This window comes from Pseudophryne corroboree, chromosome 11 (genome assembly GCF_028390025.1).
Source record: "Pseudophryne corroboree isolate aPseCor3 chromosome 11, aPseCor3.hap2, whole genome shotgun sequence".
Taxonomy (NCBI): domain Eukaryota; kingdom Metazoa; phylum Chordata; class Amphibia; order Anura; family Myobatrachidae; genus Pseudophryne; species Pseudophryne corroboree.
Genome location: NC_086454.1, coordinates 206765848 through 206790055, shown reverse-complemented (window position 1 = coordinate 206790055; position 24208 = coordinate 206765848). Strand labels below are relative to the sequence as shown.

General features: G+C 48.4%; 1 protein-coding gene across 2 annotated transcripts in view; it reads right to left on the bottom strand.

Annotated features, from left to right (window-relative positions):
• Positions 1 to 24208, bottom strand: part of CTCF (CCCTC-binding factor) — a 336867-nt gene that overhangs the window by 232017 nt on the left and 80642 nt on the right. For both annotated transcript variants that reach the window (XM_063945251.1, XM_063945250.1), the window contains exons 2-3: positions 19858 to 20627; positions 18859 to 19029 (exon numbers count right to left, since the gene is read on the bottom strand). In XM_063945251.1, coding sequence (XP_063801321.1) covers positions 18859 to 19029; positions 19858 to 20617 — 931 coding nt within the window. In that variant the 5' untranslated portion in view covers positions 20618 to 20627. The remainder of the gene's footprint in view (positions 1 to 18858; positions 19030 to 19857; positions 20628 to 24208) is intronic.

Below are 24208 nucleotides of genomic sequence, written 5' to 3'. Positions count from 1 at the left end.
CATGGTTCTTGAAGTGTCCCCAGCATCCTCTACGGACTAAGAAAAGGATTTACCGGTTGGTATTAAAATCCTATTATCTCTCACATTGATTATTGTAATAGTCTCCTGACTGGTCTTCCCAAACATAGGCTCTCACCACTACAATACATTTTGAATGCAGCTGCGATGCTAATCTTCCTCGCTAGACGTTCATCGTCTGCAGATCCGCTCTGTCAGTCCCTCCATTGGTTACCAGTATTCTACCGTATTAAATATAAAATACTTTTACCGACATACAAGGCTATTAACCAAACTGCACCAACATACATCTATTCACTCATCTCAAAATATCTCCCTACCCGACCTCTCCACTCTGTACAAGATCTACGTCTCTCATCCATACGCATTACTTGTTCACACTCAAAAATTACAGGACTTTATCCGGGATTCACCCACTCTGTGGAATGCCCTACCACGCACAATAAGAATTGCCTCTAGTCTCCAAACCTTTAGATGTTCCCTGAAAACTCACCTCTTCAGACAAGTATCAAATTCCAGACCCACCCACATAACCTTCAGTGCTTCCCTATCCAATTACATCCTCTCTGTGCAGTATACATAACATCACATTTTATGTCTCTTTACTCACACCCTCCTGACACTTGACCAACATTGCGGGGTGATAAAGCTGGAATAGGGCTAACAATGTAAGTTTTGGTTAATCACTTATGGTAAATGCTTTACTAGTAGTCCATTGGTTGACACTGGAACAATGGGGTATACCAAGACATGACAAATCACAGTTGGCAGGAGGACAAAGATTTCCAACGTTCCTACTTAGAACTTGCTTCCAGTGGTGGGAGGAAGCAAGTTCTAAGTAGCTACGTCACACGCGAAAGCATGTTACTGCAGCAGCTAGTGTTCACACTAGCTTGTTTTAGCAGGAGGCTTGAGCCACACCGCCTACTGTACTCTGGGGAGAGACAGAGGCTGGGCTTGGACTCCTCTTATCAGTGTTCCGCAGCCATTTTTTGTATTCGCTCTGCAGTCAGCAGGACTCTGAACGACTCCACAGCCTCCATCTGCCTGATCAGACAATCATGGGTCAGGGTGTGAGGGAGAAAATAGGATTTTAATTACCTATCGGTAAATCCTTTTCTCGTAGTCCGTAGAGGATGCTGTGCTCCACATTAGTACCATGGGGTTTAGACGGGTCCACTAGGAGCCACTGGCACTTTAAGAGTTTAATAGTATGGGCTGGTTCCTCCCTCTATGCCCCTCCTACCAGACTCAGTCTAGAAACTGTGCCCGAGGAGACTGGCATACTTCGAGAGAAGGAAATACACAGATTCACTAGAGCTCACACAAACAAGGCAAACCAGGCTAACTATCCCGAAAACTCAGCAACAGCTAAACCATTACTAAACCCAGTAAATAAAAGCAGTACTTAAGAACAAAGCAATACTAAAATCAAATATCCGCTGCATGATAACGAAGCGCTGGGCGAGCGCCCAGCATCCTCTACGGGCTACAAGAAAAGGATTTACAGGTAGGTAATTAAAATCCTATTTTCTCTTACGTCCTAGAGGATGCTGGGGTCCACATTAATACCATTGGGATGTACCAAAGCGCCAAGAACGGGAGAGATAGGTTGGTTGATCTGAAAAGCAGACACAAATTTTGGAAGAAGCTGCTGACGCGTCCTGATCTCAGCTCTATCTTCATGGAAGATTAAGTAGGGACTTTTACAGGACAAAGCACCCAATTCACACGTCGAGCAGAAGCTAAGGCCAACAAAGTGACAGCCTTCCACATGAGAAATTTGACCTCAGGCTCCTGTAAGGGCTCAAACCAATCCGATCGCAGGAACTGCAACACCACTTTAAGATCCCAGGGTGCCGTCGGCACCACAAAGGGAGGCTGGATGTGCAGAACCCCTTTCAAAAAGGTCTGAACCTCAGGAAGGGCAGCCAATTGTTTCTGGAAGAAAATGGATAAAGCCAAAATCTAGACCTTTATGGATCCCGAACGTAGGCCCATATCCACACACGCTTGCAGGAAGAGGAGAAACCAACCAAGTTGAAACTCCACAGCAGGAAACTTCTTGTATTCACACCAAGACACATACTTTTTCCAAACGCGATGGTAATGTTTAGACGTTACCCCCTTCCTAGCCTGTATCAGGGATAAGCGAACAGCTCCTGCAGCAGCAGATCCTCCCGAAGAGGTAAGGGCCTTGGGTCTTCCAGAAGATCCACGTACCAAGCCCTCCTTAGCCGGGCTGGAGCAATGAGGATTGCCAGAACCTTTGTACTTCTTACCAGTTGAAGAACTTTTGGTATAAGAGGAAGTGGAGGGAACACATACACTGACGTGAACACCCACGGCGTTACCAGTGCGTCCACCGCCACTGCCTGCATGTCTCTCGACCTGGAACAGTAGCTCCGCTGCTTCTTGTTGAGGCGGGAGGCCATCATGTCTATGTGAGGAACCCCACCCCACCAACCGGTTACCTCCTCGAACACCTCCGGGTGGAGAACCCTCTCCTGGATGCAGATCGTGTCTGCTGAGGAAGTCAGCTTCCCTGTTGTCTACTCCAGGAATGTAGAGTTGCGGACATCGCTACAGCGTGCCTTTCTGACCTGAGGAGGATTCTGGTCACCTCTGACAAGGCGGAACGAAGAGCAGGGCTGCATTGTCTGTTTATGTAGGCCACTGTTATGTTGTCCGACTGCACCTGAACAGCCCGATCCTGTAAAAGGTGTGCCGCTTGAAGAAGGCCGTTGTATACGGCTCTTAGCTCCAGAATGTTTATCGGAAGAAGGGATTCTTGACTTGACCACCTTCCTTGGAAGGTTTCCCCTTGACCGACAGCTCCCCAACCTCTTAGACTTGCATCCGTGGTTAGAAGGATCCAATCCTGAACTCAGAACCTGCGGCCCTCCAGAAGGTGAGGAAGTTGCAGCCACCAGAGGAGCGAAATCCTTGCTTTCGGCGACAGACTTATCCACTGGTGCATATGTAGGTGAGATCCCGACCACTGGTCCAAGAGAACCAGTTGAAAGGACAGAGCATGAAATCTTCCGTACTGCAGAGCCTCGTAGGAGGCAACCATCTTCCCCAGAAGGCGGATGCACTGATGAACAGATACCCGGGCCGGCTTCAAGACATCCCAGACCATTGTTTGAACCACCAACACTTTCTCCGCCAGTAGAAACACCCTCTGCACCTCTGTGTCGAGGATCATTCCCAGGAAAGACAGCCTCCTTGTCTGCTCCAGGTGAGGCTTTGGAGTGATCAGGATCCAACCGTGTTCCTTCAGCAGATACGTTGTGAGAGCAATGGATCTTAACTTCTCCCTGGATGATCTCTTGATCAGCAGGTCGTCCAGATACGGAATTATGTTCACCCCCTGCTTGCGGAGGAGAGCCATCATCTCTGCCATCACCATGGTGAAAATCCTCAGTGCTGTGGAGAGACCGAATAGCAGTGCCTGAAATGGATAGTGATCTTCTAACAGTGCAAACCTAACGTAAGCTTGATGCGGCGACCAAATGGGAATGTGGAGGTACGCATCCTTGGTATGCCGGGACACCAGGAACTCCAATAAGTGTAAATAAATAAATATATATATATATATATATATATATATATATATACATATATATATACATATATAAAATGAAGTCGATTTGTTCCCCGAAACGTTGATGTGATGATTTTAATACACACCTGTTTGCTTTTCAACAAATTTCTGAGTGCCGCCTCATTTTTTGATCTACATATGGGGGTTGCCAAACCCAGATGGAGGGCACCAGAGTAAGCAAGCCCTAGGGGGCATCCAGGGTGCCGGCGTCACGCTGTATGGATTATAATAAGAATTTACTCACCGGTAATTCTATTTATCGTAGTCCGTAGTGGATGCTGGGAACTCCGTAAGGACCATGGGGAATAGACGGGCTCCGCAGGAGACTAGGCACTCTAAAAGAAAGATTAGGTACTATCTGGTGTGCACTGGCTCCTCCCTCTATCCCCTCCTCCAGACCTCAGTTAGGGAAACTGTGCCCGGAAGAGCTGACACAACAAGGAAAGGATTTGGAATCCAGGGTAAGACTCATACCAGCCACACCAATCACACTGTACAACTTGTGATACCCATACCCAGTTAACAGTATGAACATCAACTGAGCCTCATTTAACGGATGGCTCATAACAATAACCCTTTAGTTAAGCAATAACTATATACATGTATTGCAGAGAGTCCGCACTTGGGACGGGCGCCCAGCATCCACTACGGACTACGAGAAATAGAATTACCGGTGAGTAAATTCTTATTTTCTCTGACGTCCTAGTGGATGCTGGGAACTCCGTAAGGACCATGGGGATTATACCAAAGCTCCCAAACGGGCGGGAGAGTGCGGATGACTCTGCAGCACCGCATGAGCAAACTCAAGGTCCTCCTCAGCCAGGGCATCAAACTTGTAGAACTTAGCCAACGTGTTTTGAACCCGACCAAGCAGCAGCTCAGCAAAGCTGTAAAGCCGAGACCCCTCGGGCAGCCGCCCAAGAAGAGCCCACCTTCCTTGTGGAATGGGCTTTTACCGATTCCAGGATGCGGCAATCCAGCCGCAGAGTGAGCCAGCTGAATCGTGCTACAGATCCAGCGAGCAATAGTCTGCTTCGAAGCAGGAGCGCCAACCTTGTTGGCTGCATACAGAATAAACAGTGAGTCAGACTTTCCGACTCCCGCCGTTTTGGAAACACAAATTTTCAAAGCCCGGACTACGTCCAGCAACTTGGAATCCTCCAAGTCCCTAGTAGCCGCAGGCACCACAATAGGTTGGTTCAAATGAAACGATGATACCACCTTAGGGAGAAATTGGGGACGAGTCCTCAATTTTGCCCTTTCCATATGGAAGATCAGATAGGGGCTTTTAAATGACAAAGCCGCCAATTCTGACACACGCCTAGCCGAAGCTAAGGCCAAAAGCATGACCACTTTCCACGTGAGATATTTTAGCTCCACGGTCTTAAGTGGCTCAAACCAGTGGGATTTCAGGAATCCAACACAACGTTAAGATCCCAAGGTGCCACTGGTGGCACAAAAGGAGGCTGAATATGCAGCATCCCCGTAACGTCGTCTGAACTTCAGGCAGTGAAGCCAGTTTTTTTGAGAAAAAATGGATAGGGCCGAAATCTTGACCTTTATGGATCCTAATTTTAGGCCCATAGTCACTCCTGACTGTAGGAAGTGCAGGAATCGACCACGCTGGAATTCCTCTGTAGGGCCTTCCCGGCCTCACACCAAGCAACCTATTTTCGCCATATACAGTGAAAAAGTCTTGCTGTCACGGCCCTCCTAGCTTTTATCAGCGTAGGAACAACTGCATCCGGAATGCCCTTTTCCGATAGGATCCGGCGTTCAACCGCCATGCCGTCAAATGCAGCCGCGGTAAGTCTTGGAACAGACAGGGCCCCTGTTGCAACATGTCCTGTCTGAGAGGCAGAGGCCATGGGTCCTCTGAGAGCATTTCTTGCAGTTCCGGGTACCGAGTCCTTCTTGGCCAATCCGGAGCAAAGAATAGTGTTCTCACTCCTCCTTTTATTACAATTCTCAGCCCTTGGGTATAAGAGTTAGAGGAGGGAATACATAGACCGACCGGAACACCCACGGTGTTACTAGTGCGACCACAGCTATCGCCTGAGGGTCCCTTGACCCGGCGTAAAACCTTTTTTAGCTTTTTATTGAGGTGGGACGCCATCTAGTCCACCTGAGGCAGTTCCCATCAATTTACAAACTGCGTGAAGACTTCCTGATGAAGTCCCCACTCTCCCGGGTGGAGGTCGTGCCTGCTGAGGAAGTCTGCTTCCCAGTTGTCCACTCCCGGAATGAACACTGCTGACAGTGCGCTTACTTGATTCTCCGCCCATCGAAGAATTCTGGTGGCTTCTACCCTCGCCACCCTGCTCCTTGTGCCGCCTTGGCGGTTTACATGAGCCCCTGCGGTCTGACTGGATCAGAACCGGTTGGTCGCGAAGCAGGATCTCCGCTTGACTTAGGGCGTTGTATATGGCCCTTAGTTCCAGGATATTGATGTGAAGGCAAGTCTGTTGACTTGACCACAGACCTTGGAAATTTCTTCCCTGTGTAACTGCCCCCCACCCTCGGAGGCTTGCATCCGTGGTCACAAGGACCCAGTCCTGAATGCCGAATCTGCGGCCCACGAGAAGGTGAGCACTCTGCAGCCACCACAGGAGAGACACCCTGGCCCTGGGGGATAGGGTGATTAACCGATGCATCTGAAGATGTGATCCGGACCACTTGTCCAGTAAGTCCCATTGGAAGGTCCTCGCATGGAACCTGCCTAAGGGGATGGCCTCGTATGATGCCACCATCCTTCCCAGGACTCGAGTGCAGTGATGCACTGACACCTGTTTTGGTTTTAAATAGATTCCTGATCAGTGTCATGAGCTCCTGAGCTCTCTCTATCGGGAGATAAACCCTTTTCTGGTCTGTGTCTAGGATCATGCCTAGGAGAGGCAGATGAGCTGTAGGAACCAACTGCGAGTTTTCCTGACTCCAGCCGTCCTGGAAACATAAATTTTCAAGGCCCTGACTACGTCCAGTAACTTGGAATCTTCCAAGTCCCTAGTAGCCGCAGGCACTACAATAGGTTGGTTCAAGTGAAAAGCTGATACCACCTTAGGGAGAAATTGGGGACGAGTCCTCAATTCTGCCCTATCCATATGGAAAATCAGATAAGGGCTTTTACATAACAAAGCCGCCAATTCTGACACACGCCTGGCCGAAGCCAAGGCCAACAACATGACCACTTTCCACGTGAGATATTTTAGATCCACGGTTTTAAGTGGCTCAAACCAATGTGATTTTAGGAAACTCAACACCACGTTGAGATCCCAAGGTGCCACTGGAGGCACAAAAGGCGGCTGAATATGCAGCACTCCCTTTACAAAATGTCTGAACTTCAGGCAGTGAAGCCAGTTCTTTCTGGAAGAAAATCGACAGAGCCGAAATCTGGACCTTAATGGAACCCAATTTTAGGCCCATAGTCACTCCTGACTGTAGGAAGTGCAGAAATCGACCCAGCTGAAACTCCTCTGTTGGGGCCTTCCTGGACTCGCACCACGCAACATATTTTCGCCAAATACGGTGATAATGGTTTGCGGTTACTTCTTTCATGGCTTTAATCAGCGTAGGAATGACTTCATCCGGAATGCCCTTTTCCTTTAGGATCCGGTGTTCAACCGCCATGCCATCAAACGCAGCCGTGGTAAGTCTTGGAACAGACAGGGCCCCTGCTGTAGCAGATCCTGTCTGAGCGGTAGAGGCCATGGGTCCTCTGATATCATTTCTTGAAGTTCTGGGTACCAAGCTCGTCTTGGCCAATCCGGAACCACGAGTATCGTTCTTACTCCTCGTCTTCTTATTATTCTCAGTACCTTTGGTATGAGAGGCAGAGGAGGGAACACATAAACCGACTGGTACACCCACGGTGTCACTAGAGCGTCCACAGCTATTGCCTGAGGGTCCCTTGACCTGGCGCAATATCTCTCTAACTTTTTGTTTAGGCGGGACGCCATCATGTCCACCTGTGGCCTTTCCCAACAGTTTACCATCTGTTGGAAGACTTCTGGATGAAGTCTCCACTCTCCTGGGTGTAGGTCGTGTCTGCTGAGGAAGTCTGCTTCCCAGTTGTCCACTCCCGGAATGAACACTGCTGACAGTGCTAACACGTGATTTTCCGCCCATCGGAGAATCCTTGTGGCTTCTGCCATCGCCATCCTGCTTCTTGTGCCGCCCTGTCGGTTTACATGGGCGACTGCCGTGATGTTGTCTGATTGGATCAGCACCGGCTGGTTTTGAAGCAGGGCCTTGCCTGACTTAGGGCATTGTAAATGCCCCTCAGTTCCAGAGTTCCAGAATATTTATGTGTAGGGACGACTCCTGACTTGACCAAAGTCCTTGGAAATTTCTTCCCTGTGTGACTGCTCCCCAGCCTCGAAGGCTGGCATCCGTGGTCACCAGGACCCAGTCCTGTATGCCGAATCTGCGGCCCTCTTGAAGATGGGCACTCTGCAGCCACCACAGTAGAGATAACCCTGTCTCCAAGGACCAGGGTATCAGTCGATGCATCTGAAGATGCGATCCCGACCACTTGTCCAAGAGGTCCCACTGAAAGGTTCTTGCATGGAACCTGCCGAATGGAATTGCTTCGTTTTTCCCAGGACTCGTGTGCAGTGATGCACAGATACCTGTTTTGGTTTCAGGAGGTCTCTGACTAGAGATGACAGCTCCTTGGCTTTCTCCTGCGGGAGAAACACTTTTTTCTGTTCTGTGTCCAGAACCATCCCCAGGAACAGTAGGCGTGTGGTAGGAACCAGCTGTGACTTTGGAATGTTTAGAATCCATCCGTGCTGTTGTAGCACTTCCCGAGATAGTGCTACCCCGAACAACAACTGCTCCTTGGACCTCGCCTTTATAAGGAGATCGTCCAAGTACGGGATAATTAAAACTCCCTTTTTTCGAAGGAGTATCATCATTTCTGCCATTACCTTTGTAAACACCCTTGGAGCCGTGGACAGTCCAAACGGCAGTGTCTGGAATTGGTAATGGCAATCCTGTACCACAAATCTGAGGTACTCCTGGTGAGGATGGTAAATGGGGACATGCAGGTAAGCATCCTTTATGTTCAGGGATACCATGTAATCCCCCTCGTCCAGGCTTGCAATAACCGCCCTGAGCGATTCCATCTTGAACTTGAATTTTTTTATGTATGTGTTCAAGGATTTCAAATTTAAAATGGGTCTCACCGAATCGTCCGGTTTCGGTACCACAAACAGTGTGGAATAGTAACCCCGTCCTTGTTGAAGTAGGGGCACCTTGACTATCACCTGCTGGGAATACAGCTTGTGAATTGCCTCTAGCACAGCCTCCCTGGCAGAGGGAGTGGTCGGCAAGGCAGATTTGAGGAAACGGCGGGGGGAAGACGCCTCGAATTCCAGCTTGTACCCCTGAGATACTACTTGAAGGATCCAGGGATCCACCTGTGAGCGAGCCCACTGATCGCTGAAATTTTTGAGGCGGCACCCCACCGTACCTGGCTCCGCCTGAGGAGCCCCACCGTCATGCGGCGGACTTGGAAGAAGCGGGGGAGGACTCTTGTTCCTGGGAACCTGCTGTTTGTTGCAGCCTTTTTCCCCTACCTCTGCCTCTGGACAGAAAGGACCCGCCTTTTCCCCACCTGTTTTTCTGGGGTCGAAAGGACTGTACCTGATAATACGGCGCTTTCTTAGGCTGTGAGGGAACATGGGGCAAAAATGCTGACTTCCCAGCTGTTGCTGTGGAAACTAGGTCTGAGAGACCATCCCCGAATAACTCCTCACCCTTATAAGGCAAAACTTCCATGTGCCTTTTCGAATCTGCATCCCCTGTCCACTGCCGAGTCCATAAGCCTCTCCTAGCAGAAATAAATAATGCACTTATTTTAGATGCCAGCCGGCAGATCTCCCTCTGTGCATCTCTCATGTATAAGACTGGGTCTTTTATATGCTCTATGGTTAGCAGAATAGTGTCCCTGTCTAGGGTGTCAATATTTTCCGACAGGGAATCTGACCACGCTGCTGCAGCACTGCACATCCATGCTGAAGCAATAGCTGGTCTAAGTATAATGCCTGAGTGTGTATATACAGACTTCAGGATCGCCTCCTGCTTTCTATCAGCAGGCTCCTTTAGGGCGGCCGTATCCGGAGACGGTAGTGCCACCTTCTTTGACAAACGTGTGAGCGCTTTATCCACCCCAGGGGGTGTTTCCCAACGTGACCTATCCTCTGGCGGGAAAGGGTACGCCATTAGTAACTTTTTAGAAATTACCAATTTTTTATCGGGGGAAGCCCACGCTTCTTCACACACTTCATTTAATTCTTCAAATGGGGGAAAAACTATTGGTAGTTTTTTCTCCCCAAACATAATACCCTTTTTTGTGGTACCTGGGTTTATATCAGAAATGTGTAATACCTCTTTCATTGCCTCAATCATGCAACGAATGGCCCTAGTGGACATTAAATTAGACTCTTCGTCGTCGACACTGGTATCAGTATCCGTGTCGACATCTGTGTCTGCCATCTGAGGTAGCGGGCGCTTTAGAGCCCCTGATGGTCTTTGAGGCGTCTCGGCAGGCACGAGCTGAGAAGCCGGCTGTCCCGCATTTGGCATGTCGTCAAATTTTTTATGTAAGGAGTCGACACTTGCACGTAATTCCTTCCATAAATCCATCCTCTCAGGTGTCTGCCCCGCAGGGGGTGACATCACATTTATAGGCATCTGCTCTGCCTCCACATAAGCCTCCTCATCAAACATGTCGACACAGCCGTACCGACACACCGCACACACACAGGGAATGCTCTAACAGAGGACAGGACCCCACAAAGCCCTTTGGGGAGACAGAGAGAGAGTATGCCAGCACACACCAGAGCGCTATATAATACAGGGACTAACTGAATTATATCCCCTTATAAGCTGCTATAATTTTTATACTGCGCCTAAATTTAGTGCACCCCCTCTCTTTTTTACCCTTCTGTAGTTTCAGACTGCAGGGGAGAGCCAGGGAGCTTCCTTCCAGCGGAGCTGTGAGGGAGAAATGGCACCAGTGTGCTGAGGGAGATAGCTCCGCCCCTTTTTCGGCTGACTTTTCTCCCGCTTTTTTATGGATTCTGGCAGGGGTATTTATCACATATATAGCCTCTGGGACTATATATTGTGATTATTTTGCCAGCCAAGGTATTTATATTGTCCTCAGGGCGCCCCCCCCCCCCCCCCCCAGCGCCCTGCACCCATCAGTGACCGGAGTGTGAGGTGTACATGAGGAGCAATGGCGCACAGCTGCAGTGCTGTGCGCTACCTTGGTGAAGACTGAAGTCTTCTGCCGCCGATTTTCCGGACCTCTTCTTGCTTCTGGCTCTGTAAGGGGGACGGCGGCGCGGCTCCGGGAACGAACACCAAGGACGGGTCCTGCGGTCGATCCCTCTGGAGCTAATGGTGTCCAGTAGCCTAAGAAGCCCAAGCTAGCTGCAAGCAGGTAGGTTCGCTTCTTCTCCCCTTAGTCCCTCGTTGCAGTGAGCCTGTTGCCAGCAGGTCTCACTGTAAAATAAAAAACCTAAAATATACTTTCTTTCTAGGAGCTCAGGAGAGCCCCTAGTGTGCATCCAGCTCGGCCGGGCACAAAAATCTAACTGAGGTCTGGAGGAGGGTCATAGTGGGAGCAGCCAGTGCACACCAGGTAGTCTAAAAGCTTTCTTTTAGTTGTGCCCAGTCTCCTGCGGAGCCGCTATTCCCCATGGTCCTTACGGAGTTCCCAGCATCCACTAGGACGTCAGAGAAAATAAGAATTTACTTACCGATAATTCTATTTCTCGTAGTCCGTAGTGGATGCTGGGAACTCCGTAAGGACCATGGGGAATAGCGGCTCCGCAGGAGACAGGGCACATCTAAAGAAAGCTTTAGGATCACCTGGTGTGCACTGGCTCCTCCCCCTATGACCCTCCTCCAAGCCTCAGTTAGGATACTGTGCCCGGACGAGCGTACACAATAAGGAAGGATTTTGAATCCCGGGTAAGACTCATACCAGCCACACCAATCACACTGTACAACTTGTGATCTGAACCCAGTTAACAGCATGATAATAGAGAAGCCTCTATAAAAGATGGCTCACTACAACAATAACCCAAATTTTTTGGTAACAATAATTATGTACCAGTATTGCAGACAATCCGCACTTGGGATGGGCGCCCAGCATCCACTACGGACTACGAGAAATAGAATTATCGGTAAGTAAATTCTTATTTTCTCTGACGTCCTAGTGGATGCTGGGAACTCCGTAAGGACCATGGGGATTATACCAAAGCTCCCAAACGGGCGGGAGAGTGCGGATGACTCTGCAGCACCGAATGAGAGAACTCCAGGTCCTCCTCAGCCAGGGTATCAAATTTGTAGAATTTTACAAACGTATTTGCTCCTGACCAAGTAACTGCTCGGCAAAGTTGTAAAGCCGAGACCCCTCGGGCAGCTGCCCAAGATGAGCCCACCTTCCTTGTGGAGTGGGCATTTTAAGATTTTTGGCTGTGGCAGGCCTGCCACAGAATGTGCAAGCTGAATTGTACTACAAATCCAACGAGCAATCGTCTGCTTAGAAGCAGGAGCACCCAGTTTGTTGGGTGCATACAGGATAAACAGCGAGTCAGATTTTCTGACTCCAGCCGTCCTGGAAACATATTTACAGGGCCCTGACCACGTCAAGCAACTTGGAATCCTCCAAGTCCTTAGTAGCCGCAGGTACCACAATAGGTTGCTTCATGTGAAATGCAGAAACCACCTTAGGTAGAAATTGAGGACAAGTACTCAATTCTGCCCTGTCAGAATGAAATATTAAATAAGGGCTTTTATATGATAAAGCCGCCAATTCTGACACACGCCTGGCTGAAGCCAGGGCTAACAGCATCGTCACCTTCCATGTGAGATATTTTAAGTCCACAGTGGTGAGTGGTTCAAACCAATGTGACTTTAGGAAACTCAACACAACATTGAGATCCCAAGGTGCCACTGGAGGCACAAAAGGAGGCTGTATATGCAGTACCCCTTTTACAAATGTCTGAACTTCAGGCACTGAAGCCAGTTCCTTTTGGAAGAAAATCGACAGGGCCGAAAATTGAACCTTAATGGACCCTAATTTTAGGCCCATAGACAGTCCTGTTTGCAGGAAATGGAGGAAACGACCCAGTTGAAATTTCTCTGTAGGGGCCTTCTTGGCCTCCCACCACGCAACATATTTTCGCCAAATGCGGTGATAATGTTTTGCGGTTACGTCCTTCCTGGCCTTGACCAGGGTAGGGATGACTTCATCTGGAATGCCTTTTTCCTTCAGGATCCGGCGTTCAACCACCAAGCCGTCAAACGCAGGCGCGGTAAGTCTTGGAACAAACAAGGCCCCTGCTGGAGCAGGTCCTTTCTTAGAGGCAGAGGCCACGGTTCGTCCGTGAGCATCTCTTGAAGTTCCGGATACCAAGTTCTTCTTGGCCAATCCGGAGCCACGACTATCGTTCTTACTCCCCTTTGCCGTATAATTCTCAGTACTTTTGGTATGAGAAGGCAGAGGAGGGAACACATACACTGACTGGAACACCCACGGTGTTACCAGAGCGTCCACAGCTATTGCCTGAGGGTCTCTTGACCTGGCGCAATACCTGTCCAGTTTTTTGTTGAGGCGGGACGCCATCATATCCACCTTTGGTTTTTCCCAACGGTTCACTATCATGTGGAAGACTTCTGGATGAAGTCCCCACTCTCCCGGGTGTAGATCGTGTCTGCTGAGGAAGTCTGCTTCCCAGTTGTCCACTCCCGGAATGAACACTGCTGACAGTGCTATCATATGATCTTCCGCCCAGCGAAGAATCCTTGCAGCTTCTGCCATTGCCCCCCTGCCGCCCTGTCTGTTTACGTGGGCGACTGACGTGATGTTGTCCGATTGGATCAATACCGCCTGACCCTGAAGCAGGGGTTTCGCTTGACTTAGGGCATTGTAAATGGCCCTTAGTTCCAGAATGTTTATATGAAGAGATGTCTCCAGGCTTGACCATAAGCCCTGGAAATTCCTTCCCTGTGTGACTGCTCCCCAGCCTCGCAGGCTGGCATCCGTGGCCACCAGGACCCAGTCCCGAATGCCGAATCTGCGGCCCTCTAGAAGATGAGCACTCTGCAACCACCACAGGAGGGATACCCTTGTCCCCGGTGACAGGGTTATCCGCTGAAGCATCTGAAGATGCGACCCGGACCATTTGTCCAGTAGGTTCCACTGGAAAGTCTTGCGTGGAATCTGCCGAATGGGATTGCTTCGTAGGAAGCCACCATTTTTACCCAGAACCCTTGTTCCTGACTAGCTCGGATAACTCCCTGGCTTTCTCCTCCGGGAGAAACACCTTCTTTCTGGACTGTGTCCAGGATCATCCCTAGGAACAGAAGACAAGTCGTCGGAACCAGCTGCGATTTTGGAATATTGAGAATCCAATCGTGCTGCCGCAACACTACCTGAGATAGTGCTACACCGACTTCCAAGTGTTCCCTGGATCTTACCCTTATCAGGGAATCGTCCAAGTAAGGGATAACTAAAATTTCCTTCCTTCGAAGGGATATCATTTCGGCCATTACCTTGGTAAAGACCCGGGGTGCCGTGGACCATCCCTACGGCAGCGTCCGAACTGATAGTGACAGTTCTGTACCATAACCTGAAATACCCTTGGTGAGAAGGGTAAATTTTGACATGAAGGTAAGCATCCTTGATGTCCCGAGACATCATGTAGTCCCCTTCTTCCAGGTTTGCAATCACTGCTCTGAGTGACTCAATTTTGAATTTGAACCTCTGTATGCAAGTGTTCAAAGATTTTAGATTTTAAAATCGGTCTCACCGAGCCGTCTGGCTTCGGTACCACAATAGTGTGGAATAATACCCCGTTCCCTGTTGCAGGAGGGGTATCTTGATTATCACCTGCTGGGAATACAGCTTGTGAATGGCTTCCAAAACTGCCTCCCTGTCAGCGGGAGAGGTCGGTAAAACAGACCTTTGGAAACGGCGAGGGGGATACGTCTCGAATTCCAATTTGTACCCCTGAAATATTACCTGAAGGATCCAGGGGTCTACTTGCGAGTGAGCCCACTGCGCACTGAAATTCATTGAGAACGGGACCCCACCGTGCCTGAACTTGTAAAGCCCTAGCGTCATACTGAGGGCTTGGCAGAGGCGGAAAAGAGTTTCTGTTCCTTGGAACTGGCTGATCTCTGCAGCCATTTTCCTCTCCCTCTGTCACGAGCAGAAAAGAGGAACCCTTTTGTCCGCTTGCCAACCAGGACTGCGCCTGATAATACGGCGTCTTATTTTGAGAGGCGACCTGGGGTACATCCCCTTTTTTGTTAAGGCAATACTTCCAAATGCCGTTTGGAATCCGCATCACCTGACCACTTTACTGGTATAATTGGACAACGCACTTATACTTGATGCCAGTCGGCAAATATTCCGCTGTGCATCATGCATATACAGGTTGAGTATCCCATATCCAAATATCCGAAATACGGAATATTCCGAAATACGGACTTTTTTGAGTGAGAGTGAGATAGTGAAACCTTTGTTTTTTGATGGCTCAATGTACACAAACTTTGTTTAATACACACAGTTATTAAAACTATTGTATTAAATGACCTTCAGACTGTGTATATAAGGTGTATATGAAACATAAATGATTTGTGTGAATATAGACACACTTTGTTTAATGCACAAAGTTATAAAAAATATTGGCTAAAATGACCTTCAGGCTGTGTGTATAAGGTGTATATAAAACATAAATGTATTCTGTGCTTACATTTAGGTCCAATCACCATGATATCTCATTATGGTATGCAATTATTCCAAAATACGGAAAAATCCGATATCCAAAATACCTCTGGTCCCAAGCATTTTGGATAAGGGATACTCAACCTGTATATAGAAATGCATCTTTTAATTGCTCTATAGGCAATAATATACTGTCCTTATCTAGGATTTCAAATTTCCAGTCAGGGAATCCGACCACGCCAACCCAGCACTGCACATCCAGGCTGAGGCGATTGCTGGTCGCAGTATAACACCAGTATGTGTGTAAATACATTTTAGGATACCCTCCTGCTTTCTATCAGCAGGATCCCTAAGGGCGGCCATCTCCAGAGAGGGTAGAGCCCTTGTTCTTACAAGCGTGTGAGCGCCTTATCCCCCCTAGGGGGTGTTTCCCAACGCACCCTAACCTCTGGCGGGAAAAGGTATACTGCCAATAACTTTTTAGAAATTATCAATTGTTATCGGGGGGAAACCCACGCATCATCACACACCTCATTTTATTTCTCAGATTCAGGAAAACTACAGGAAGTTTTTCCTCACCAAACATAATACCCCTTTTTTTGGTGGTATTTATATTATCAGAAGAGTGTAAACTTTTTCCATTGCCTCAATCATGCAATGTGTGGCCCTATTGGAAATCACGGCTGTCTCTTCACCGTCGACACAGGAGTCAGTATCCGTGTCGGCGTCTGTATCTGAGGTAACGGGCGCTTTAGAGCCCCTGTATGAGACGTCTGGACATGCACAAGCTGAGTAGCCGGCTGTCTCATGTCAACCACTGTCTTTTATACAAAGCTGACACTGTCACGCAATTTCAACAGTACATCCACTCAGGTGTCGACCCCCCAGGGGGTGACAACACTATTACAGACACTCTACTCCGTCTCCTCATCATTTTTCTCCTCATACATGTCGACACAAACGTACCGACACACAGCACACACACAGGGAATGCTCTGAAAGAGGACAGGACCCCACTAGCCCTTTGGGGAGACAGAGGGAGAGTTTGCCAGCACACACCAGAGCGCTATATATATATATATATACAGGGATAACCTTATATAAGTGTTTTTCCCTTTATAGCTGCTGTATTGTTTATACTGCGCCTAATTTGTGCCCCCCTCTCTTTTTTAACCCCTTTCTGTAGTGTAGTGACTGCAGGGGAGAGCCAGGGAGCTTCCCTCCAACTGAGCTGTGAGGGAAAATGGCGCCAGTGTGCTGAGGAGATAAGGACGCCGAGAAAGGGGCGGAGCCTATCATCCGTTTTCTTGTATGTTTTGGCAGGGGTTAAATGCATCCATATAGCCCAGGAGTTATATGTGATGCATTTATTTTAGCCATAAAAGGTTTTCTATCGATTTATTGCGTCTCAGGGCGCTGCCCCCCCAGCGCCCTGCACCCTCAGTGACCGGAGTGTGAAGTGTGCTGAGAGCAATGGCGCACAGCTGCGGTGCTGTGCGCCTACCTTTATCTGAAGACAGGAAAGTCTTCTGCCGCCGATTTTTCCGGACCTCTTCGCTCTTCTGGCTCTGTAAGGGGGCCGGCGGCGCGGCTCCGGTGACCCATCCAGGCTGAACCTGTGATCGTCCCTCTGGAGCTAATGTCCAGTAGCCTAAGAAGCCCAATCCACTCTGCACGCAGGTGAGTTCGCTTCTTCTCCCCTTAGTCCCTCGATGCAGTGAGCCTGTTGCCAGCAGGTCTCACTGAAAATAATAAACCTAAACTAAAACTTTCACAAAGAGCTCAGGAGAGCCCCTAGTGTGCACCCTTCTCGTCGGGCACAGAAAATCTAACTGAGGCTTGGAGGAGGGTCATAGGGGGAGGAGCCAGTGCACACCAGGTGATCCTAAAGCTTTCTTTAGATGTGCCCTGTCTCCTGCGGAGCCGCTATTCCCCATGGTCCTTACGGAGTTCCCAGCATCCACTAGGACGTCCGAGAAATAGCGCTTAACACTGCTGGGTCCGCTCTGAGGAGAAGCTCTGCCCCCTGAACATGGCGCTGCTTCCCACTCTTCATTAGATTATACTGGCCTGAGGATTTCTGCTGGCAGTGCACCCGGGGTCCCTGAAAGGCTTGCTGGCCAGTGTAGGGTATCAGCCCTTCACAGCGCCGCATTATGTACCGCTGAGCCTCGGAGCGCAGTTAGTACTGCGCTCTGACCCTGTTGCCGCTGTCTTAACACCAGCTCCCCGCTTGCCACCGAAATCTTCTGGCTTTGTTGTAAGGGGGTGGCGGCATGCTGCGGGAGTAAGCAGTCGCCTGGGGCGGCTAACGATCAGCACCCTCTGGAGCTAATGTTCTGTCAGCGGAGATAGTGGCTCAAAACCCCTTAGAACGGACACTACTCCCCTCCCCTTAGTCACACGAAGCAGGGAGGCTGTTGCCAAAAGCCTCCGTGTCTAACTAACACTTAGAAAAATAATAAAACGTTCCTCTAGCTGTGACTGGCTCCTCCGGGGACATTTTCTAAACTGGGCCTGGTAGGAGGGGCATAGAGGGAGGAGCCAGCCCACACTCTCAAACTCTTAAAGTGTCAGTGGCTCCTAGTGGACCCATCTATACCCCATGGTACTAATGTGGACCCCAGCATCCTCTAGGATGTAAGAGAAAACACCACATAGTCTCTCCAGGATGGCGTAGTATCAGAAGACTAGCTGAAAAGAAGCTGCAAAACCAATGATTGTAGCCTGCAGGATCCAGAAGAGAGTTGGAGAAAAACTGCTTCAGCATTCTATGCAGCATCCAGGCAGAAACAAATGCTGCAGCTATGCCTGGGGAGGAGACCAGAAGCTTCATGCTCCGTCCCTCCAGCACTACTCTTCGTCCTCAAATAGCTGAACCACCTGGAAAAGCCACCAGAGTCTGAAACAACCGTTTTTTGGTAGCTGCAGTACCTGTGGATGCAAAGGTTTTATCCATGGAAGCAGACACTTTGGAAAAACTATTTCCAATGTTATGGCCTGACAGACTCAGTACTTGGTGAAGGATCTGATTGGGTACAAAAAAGGGAGTCTCACTTACCTCAGTTTGGCAGTCTCTTCGTGTAAACCCCAAATAGCTTGAGCCAAGGACCTAGCCCACTCTGGAATCATCGGCTCATCATTCACACTTTGCCGGGCGGCTTCAGATGTTCCTAGAGCAGCTGTCTGGCTGTAGTGTTTATTTATTGTTTGTATTGAGGAAAGAGAGCCCCTTCGTTGGCAATGATAGCCAAGCAAATGTACTCTCAGCACTAACTAAAGGAAGTCTATGGATTAAATACTTTCTCCATTGTTTCAGTGTCCACTAAAATAATTTTTAAACAAATGTCAAAATATTAAAGTTAATACTCCGTACACTAAAAATATAAAATCCATAAATTTAAATGGGATTTTTTTTTTTTTTTTAAACATTAGATTTTTATTTAAAATGGGATTTTTTAAAATTCACAAGTCAAACACTAACCTGTGTGAGTATTGAGGTGATTCCTAAGCAAGGTAACAGTTCTAAAAGCTCTACCACAAAGGTGGCATTTGTGAGGTCGTTCATCAGTGTGACTCTTCATATGACGATCAAGGTTTGAACGTCTGGGACAAGTGTAACTACAAAGCTCACATTGGAAAGTCTTCTTTACACCTAATTTGAAAACAAAAGTAATTATAGTTACAGTTGCATGACTCAGCCATAAACCATTTAAAGAAGCCTACTGTAATAGATTAAGCACTGCAGTATGTGTGTGCGCTATATAAATAACGGGTAATAATTTGCATTTGTGAAAATATCAATGAAAAATAAATCCATGTGCAGTAAGAGGGCACTATATTTACATCCTTGTCTACAGACAAGTAGTATTCTGCTGCACTACAAAGTCCAGTACGGTAGAATATATACCTTGTGAATCTACAGACCTTTGGTACTGTACACAGGAACAGTTCATGTGTGTGAAACATATTTTGCTATCCTCCTGTAAAAATCTATATGCCATCCCAATAGGTAAAAAGAAAAAAAAGAAAAAAAACACACAAGATAACCAAATAAGAGACATCACTGTGCAACTACACGCTTAAACATGAAAAGCAATCTTGGAGCCTAATTCAGACCTGATCGCAGCAGCAAAACTGTTCTTTAATAGCTAAAACCATGTGCACTGCAGGTGAGGCAGATATAACATGTGCAGAGAGTTAGATTTCGGTGGGGTGTGTTCAAACTGAAATCTAAATTGCAGTGTAAAAATAAAGCAGCCAGTATTTATCCTGCACAGAAACAAAATAACCCACCGAAATATAACTCTCTCTGCACGTTATACGCTGCCTCACCTGCAGTGCACATGGTTTTGCCAAGTAGAGAACAATTTTGTTGCTGCAATCAAGTCTGAATTAGGCCCTTTTACTAGTGGGTAAAAATCTGGACATCAGGAGTTCTAAAATAAAATGGCTATAAACACGCGAGACACATACAATGTACCTTTCTTTTTAATTTTTGTTGGTTTTGGAGGCTTCATGTTTCCAACCACTTTTTCTGCATTAACATCAGAAAGCAATCCTTCATGCTGTTCCTCTTCAAAGTCATAAACAGACACATCTACGTCCTTCCCTTCTTCTGTGTAGCGTAGTTTACTTTTTTTTGTCTTTTTCATCTTCTTGACAGGTGGTGCATAATCTGGATCCTTCTGCCAGGTAGATTCTTCTGGTGAGTGAAGTTCTGCTTGTTCTAATGTTTCCACTTCACCATTTGCCCCAACCTTAACAACCTGGAAGCCCTCTGGGAGAGGCAATGTGTGACAGATCATAGGCTCTCCTTCTGGAAGGCCTTCTTTGGACACCTCATTCTCATAAACTGCATGAAGCTCCCCAACAGATGTAGCAGAAACAGGAACAGCTACAGGCACCTGGACAAGTTGAAGTTCTCCCAGGTTAATTGGCTGTTCCTCCATATTAACAACTTGCAAAGTTATAATCTGTGTATCATCCACAGTAGAATCTCCATCTTGGGGAACTACACCTTCCAGTACCTCAGTTTTCATCTGCAGGATTGTCGGATCAAGCTGTTCCATCATAACCATTTGAACATTGCTATTAACATCACCAACTTCAGCCTGACTTTGCATTATAACACAGCCATCTTCATCTCCACCTCCATCTCGACGTCTCTGATAGGTTTTTGTTTCCTTCCTTTTCATAAAGGACTCCGAATCTTCAATGGCTTCTGCCATTTCCCCTTCCATTTTAAACGAACTAAAAGAAAAAATAAGATTTTACTCACCGGTAAATCTATTTCTCGTAGTCCGTAGTGGATGCTGGGGACTCCGTAAGGACCATGGGGAATAGCGGCTCCGCAGGAGACTGGGCACATCTAAGAAAAATTTAGGACTACCTTGTGTGCAATGGCTCCTCCCTCTATGCCCCTCCTCCAGACCTCAGTTAGGAAACTGTGTCGGGAAGAGCTGACATAATAAGGAAGGATTTTGAATCCCGGGTAAGACTCATACCAGCCACACCAATCACACCGTACAACTCGTGATACTATACCCAGAAAACAGTATGAATAACAACTGAGCCTCTCAACAGATGGCTCTCAACAATAACCCTTTAGTTAAACAATAACTATATACAAGTATTGCAGACAATTCGCACTTGGGATGGGCGCCCAGCATCCACTACGGACTACGAGAAATAGATTTACCGGTGAGTAAAATCTTATTTTCTCTAACGTCCTAAGTGGATGCTGGGGACTCCGTAAGGACCATGGGGATTATACCAAAGCTCCCAAATGGGCGGGAGAGTGCGGATGACTCTGCAGCACCGAATGAGCGAACTCTAGGTCCTCCTCAGCCAGGGTATCAAACTTGTAGAATTTTGCAAATGTGTTTGACCCCGACCAAGTAGCTGCTCGGCAAAGTTGTAAAGCCGAGACACCCCGGGCAGCCGCCCAAGAAGAGCCCACCTTCCTTGTGGAATGGGCTTTTACTGATCTAGGATGCGGCAGTCCAGCCGCAGAGTGTGCAAGCTGAATCGTGCTACAGATCCAGCGAGCAATAGTCTGCTTTGAAGCAGGAGCACCCAGCTTGTTGGGTGCAAACAGGATAAATAGCGATTCAGTTTTTCTGACACTAGCTGTCCTGGAAACATACATTTTTAGGGCCCTGACTACGTCCAGCAACTTGGAATCCTCCAAGTCCTTAGTAGCCGCAGGCACCACAATAGGTTGGTTCAAATGAAAAGCTGATACCACCTTAGGAAGGAATTGGGAACGAGTCCTCAATTCCGCCCTATCCATATGGAAAATCAGAAAAGGGCTTTTACATGACAAAGCCGCCAATTCTGACACACGCCTGGCCGAAGCCAAGGCCAACAGCATGACCACTTTCCACGTGAGATATTTCAAATCCACGGTTTTAAGTGGCTCAAACCAATGCGACTTTAGGAAATCCAACACCACGTTGAGATCCCAAGGTGCCACAGGAGGCACAAAAGGAGGAAAATATGTAGCACTCCTTTAACAAAAGTCTGAACTTCAGGCAGTGAAGCCAGTTCTTTTTGGAAGAAAATCGACAGAGCCGAAATCTGGACCTTAATGGAGCCCAATTTGAGGCCCATAGTCATCCCCGACTGTAGGAAGTGCAGAAATCGACCCAGCTGAAATTCCTCCGTTGGGGCCTTCCTGGCCTCACACCACGCAACATATTTTTGCCATATACGGTGATAATGTTTTGCGGTCACATCCTTCCTGGCTTTAATCAGCGTAGGAATGACTTCCTCCGGAATGCCCTTTTCCTTTAGGATCCGGTGTTCAACCGCCATGCCGTCAAACGCAGCCGCGGTAAGTCTTGGAACAGACAGGGCCCCTGCTGCAGCAGGTCCTGTCTGAGCGGCAGAGGCCATGGGTCTTCTGAGATCATTTCTTGAAGTTCTGGGTACCAAGCTCTTCTTGGCCAATCCGGAACAATGAGTATAGTTCTTACCCTTCTTCTTATTATCCTCAGTACCTTGGGTATTAGAGGAAGAGGAGGGAACACAAACCGACTGGTACACTCACGGTGTCACTAGAGCGTCCACAGCTATCGCCTGAGGGTCCCTCTACCTGGCGCAATATATTTCTAGCTTTTTGTTGAGGCGGGACACCATCATGTCCACCTGTGGCCGATCCCAACGGTTTGCAATTAGCTGGAAGACTTCTGGATGAAGTCCCCACTCTCCCGGGTGGAGGTCGTGCCTGCTGAGGAAGTCTGCTTCCCAGTTGTCCACTCCCGGAATGAACACTGCTGCCAGTGCTAACACGTGATTTTCCGCCCATCGGAGAATCCTTGTGGCTTCTGCCATCGCCATCCTGCTTCTTGTGCCGCCCTGTCGGTTTACTTGGGCGACCGCCGTGATGTTGTCTGACTGGATCAGTACCGGCTGGTTTTGAAGCAGGGGTCTTGCCTGACTTAGGGCATTGTAAATGGCTCTTAGTTCCAGAATATTTGTGTAGGGAAATCTCCTGGCTTGCCCATAGTCCTTGGAAGTTTCTTCCCTGTGTGACTGCCCCCCAGCCTCGAAGGCTGGCATCCGTGGTCACCAGGACCCAGTCCTGTATGCCGAATCTGCGGCCATCTAGAAGATGAGCACTCTGCAGCCACCACAGCAGAGACACCCTGGTCCTTGGAGACAGGGTTATCAGCCGATGCATCTGAAGATGCGATCCGGACCACTTGTCCAACAGATCCCACTGAAAGATCCTTGCATGGAACCTGCCGAATGGAATTGCTTCGTAGGAAGCTACCATTTTCCCCAGGACTCACGTGCAGTGATGCACCGACACCTGTTTTGGTTTCAGGAGGCCTCTGACTAGAGATGACAGCTCCTTGGCTTTCTCCTCTGGGAGAAACACTTTTTTCTGGTCTGTATCCAGAACCATCCCCAGGAACAGTAGACGTGTCGTAGGAACCAGCTGTGACTTTGGAATATTCAGAATCCAACCGTGCTGTTGTAGCACCTCCCGAGATAGTGCTACCCCGATCAACAACTGCTCCCTGGACCTCGCCTTTATAAGGAGATCGTCCAAGTACGGGATAATTAAAACTCCCTTTTTTCGAAGGAGAATCATCATTTCGGCAATTACCTTGGTAAATACCCTCGGTGCCGTGGACAGACCAAACGGCAACGTCTGGAATTGCTAATGACAGTCCTGTACCACAAATCTGAGGTACTCCTGGTGAGGAGGGCAAATGGGGACATGCAGGAAAGCATCCTTGATGTCCAGTGATACCATGTAATCCCCTTCCTCCAGGCTTGAAATAAGCGCCCTGAGCGATTCCATCTTGAACTTGAACCTTCTTATATAAGTGTTCAAGGATTTAAAATTTCAAATGGGTCTCACCGAACCGTCCGGTTTCGGTACCACAAACATTGTGGAATAGTAACCCCTTCCTTGTTGAAGGAGGGGTACCTTGACTATCACCTGCTGAGAATACAGCTTGTGAATTGCCTCTAGCACTGCCTCCCTGTCTGAGGGAGTTGTTAGCAAGGCAGATTTGAGGAAACGGCGAGGGGGAGACGTCTCGAATTCCAGCTTGTACCCCTGAGATACCACTTGTAGAATCCAGGGATCCACCCGTGAGCGAGCCCACTGATCACTGAAGTTCTTGAGACGGGCCCCCACCGCACCTGGCTCCGCCTGTGGAGCCCCAGCGTCATGCGGTGGACTTAGAGGAAGCGGGGGAGGACTTTTGTTCCTGGGAACTGACTATGTTGCAGCTTTTTTCCTCTACCTCTACCTCTGCCTCTGGGCAGAAAGGACGCGCCTCTAACCCGCTTGCCTTTCTGGGGCCGAAAGG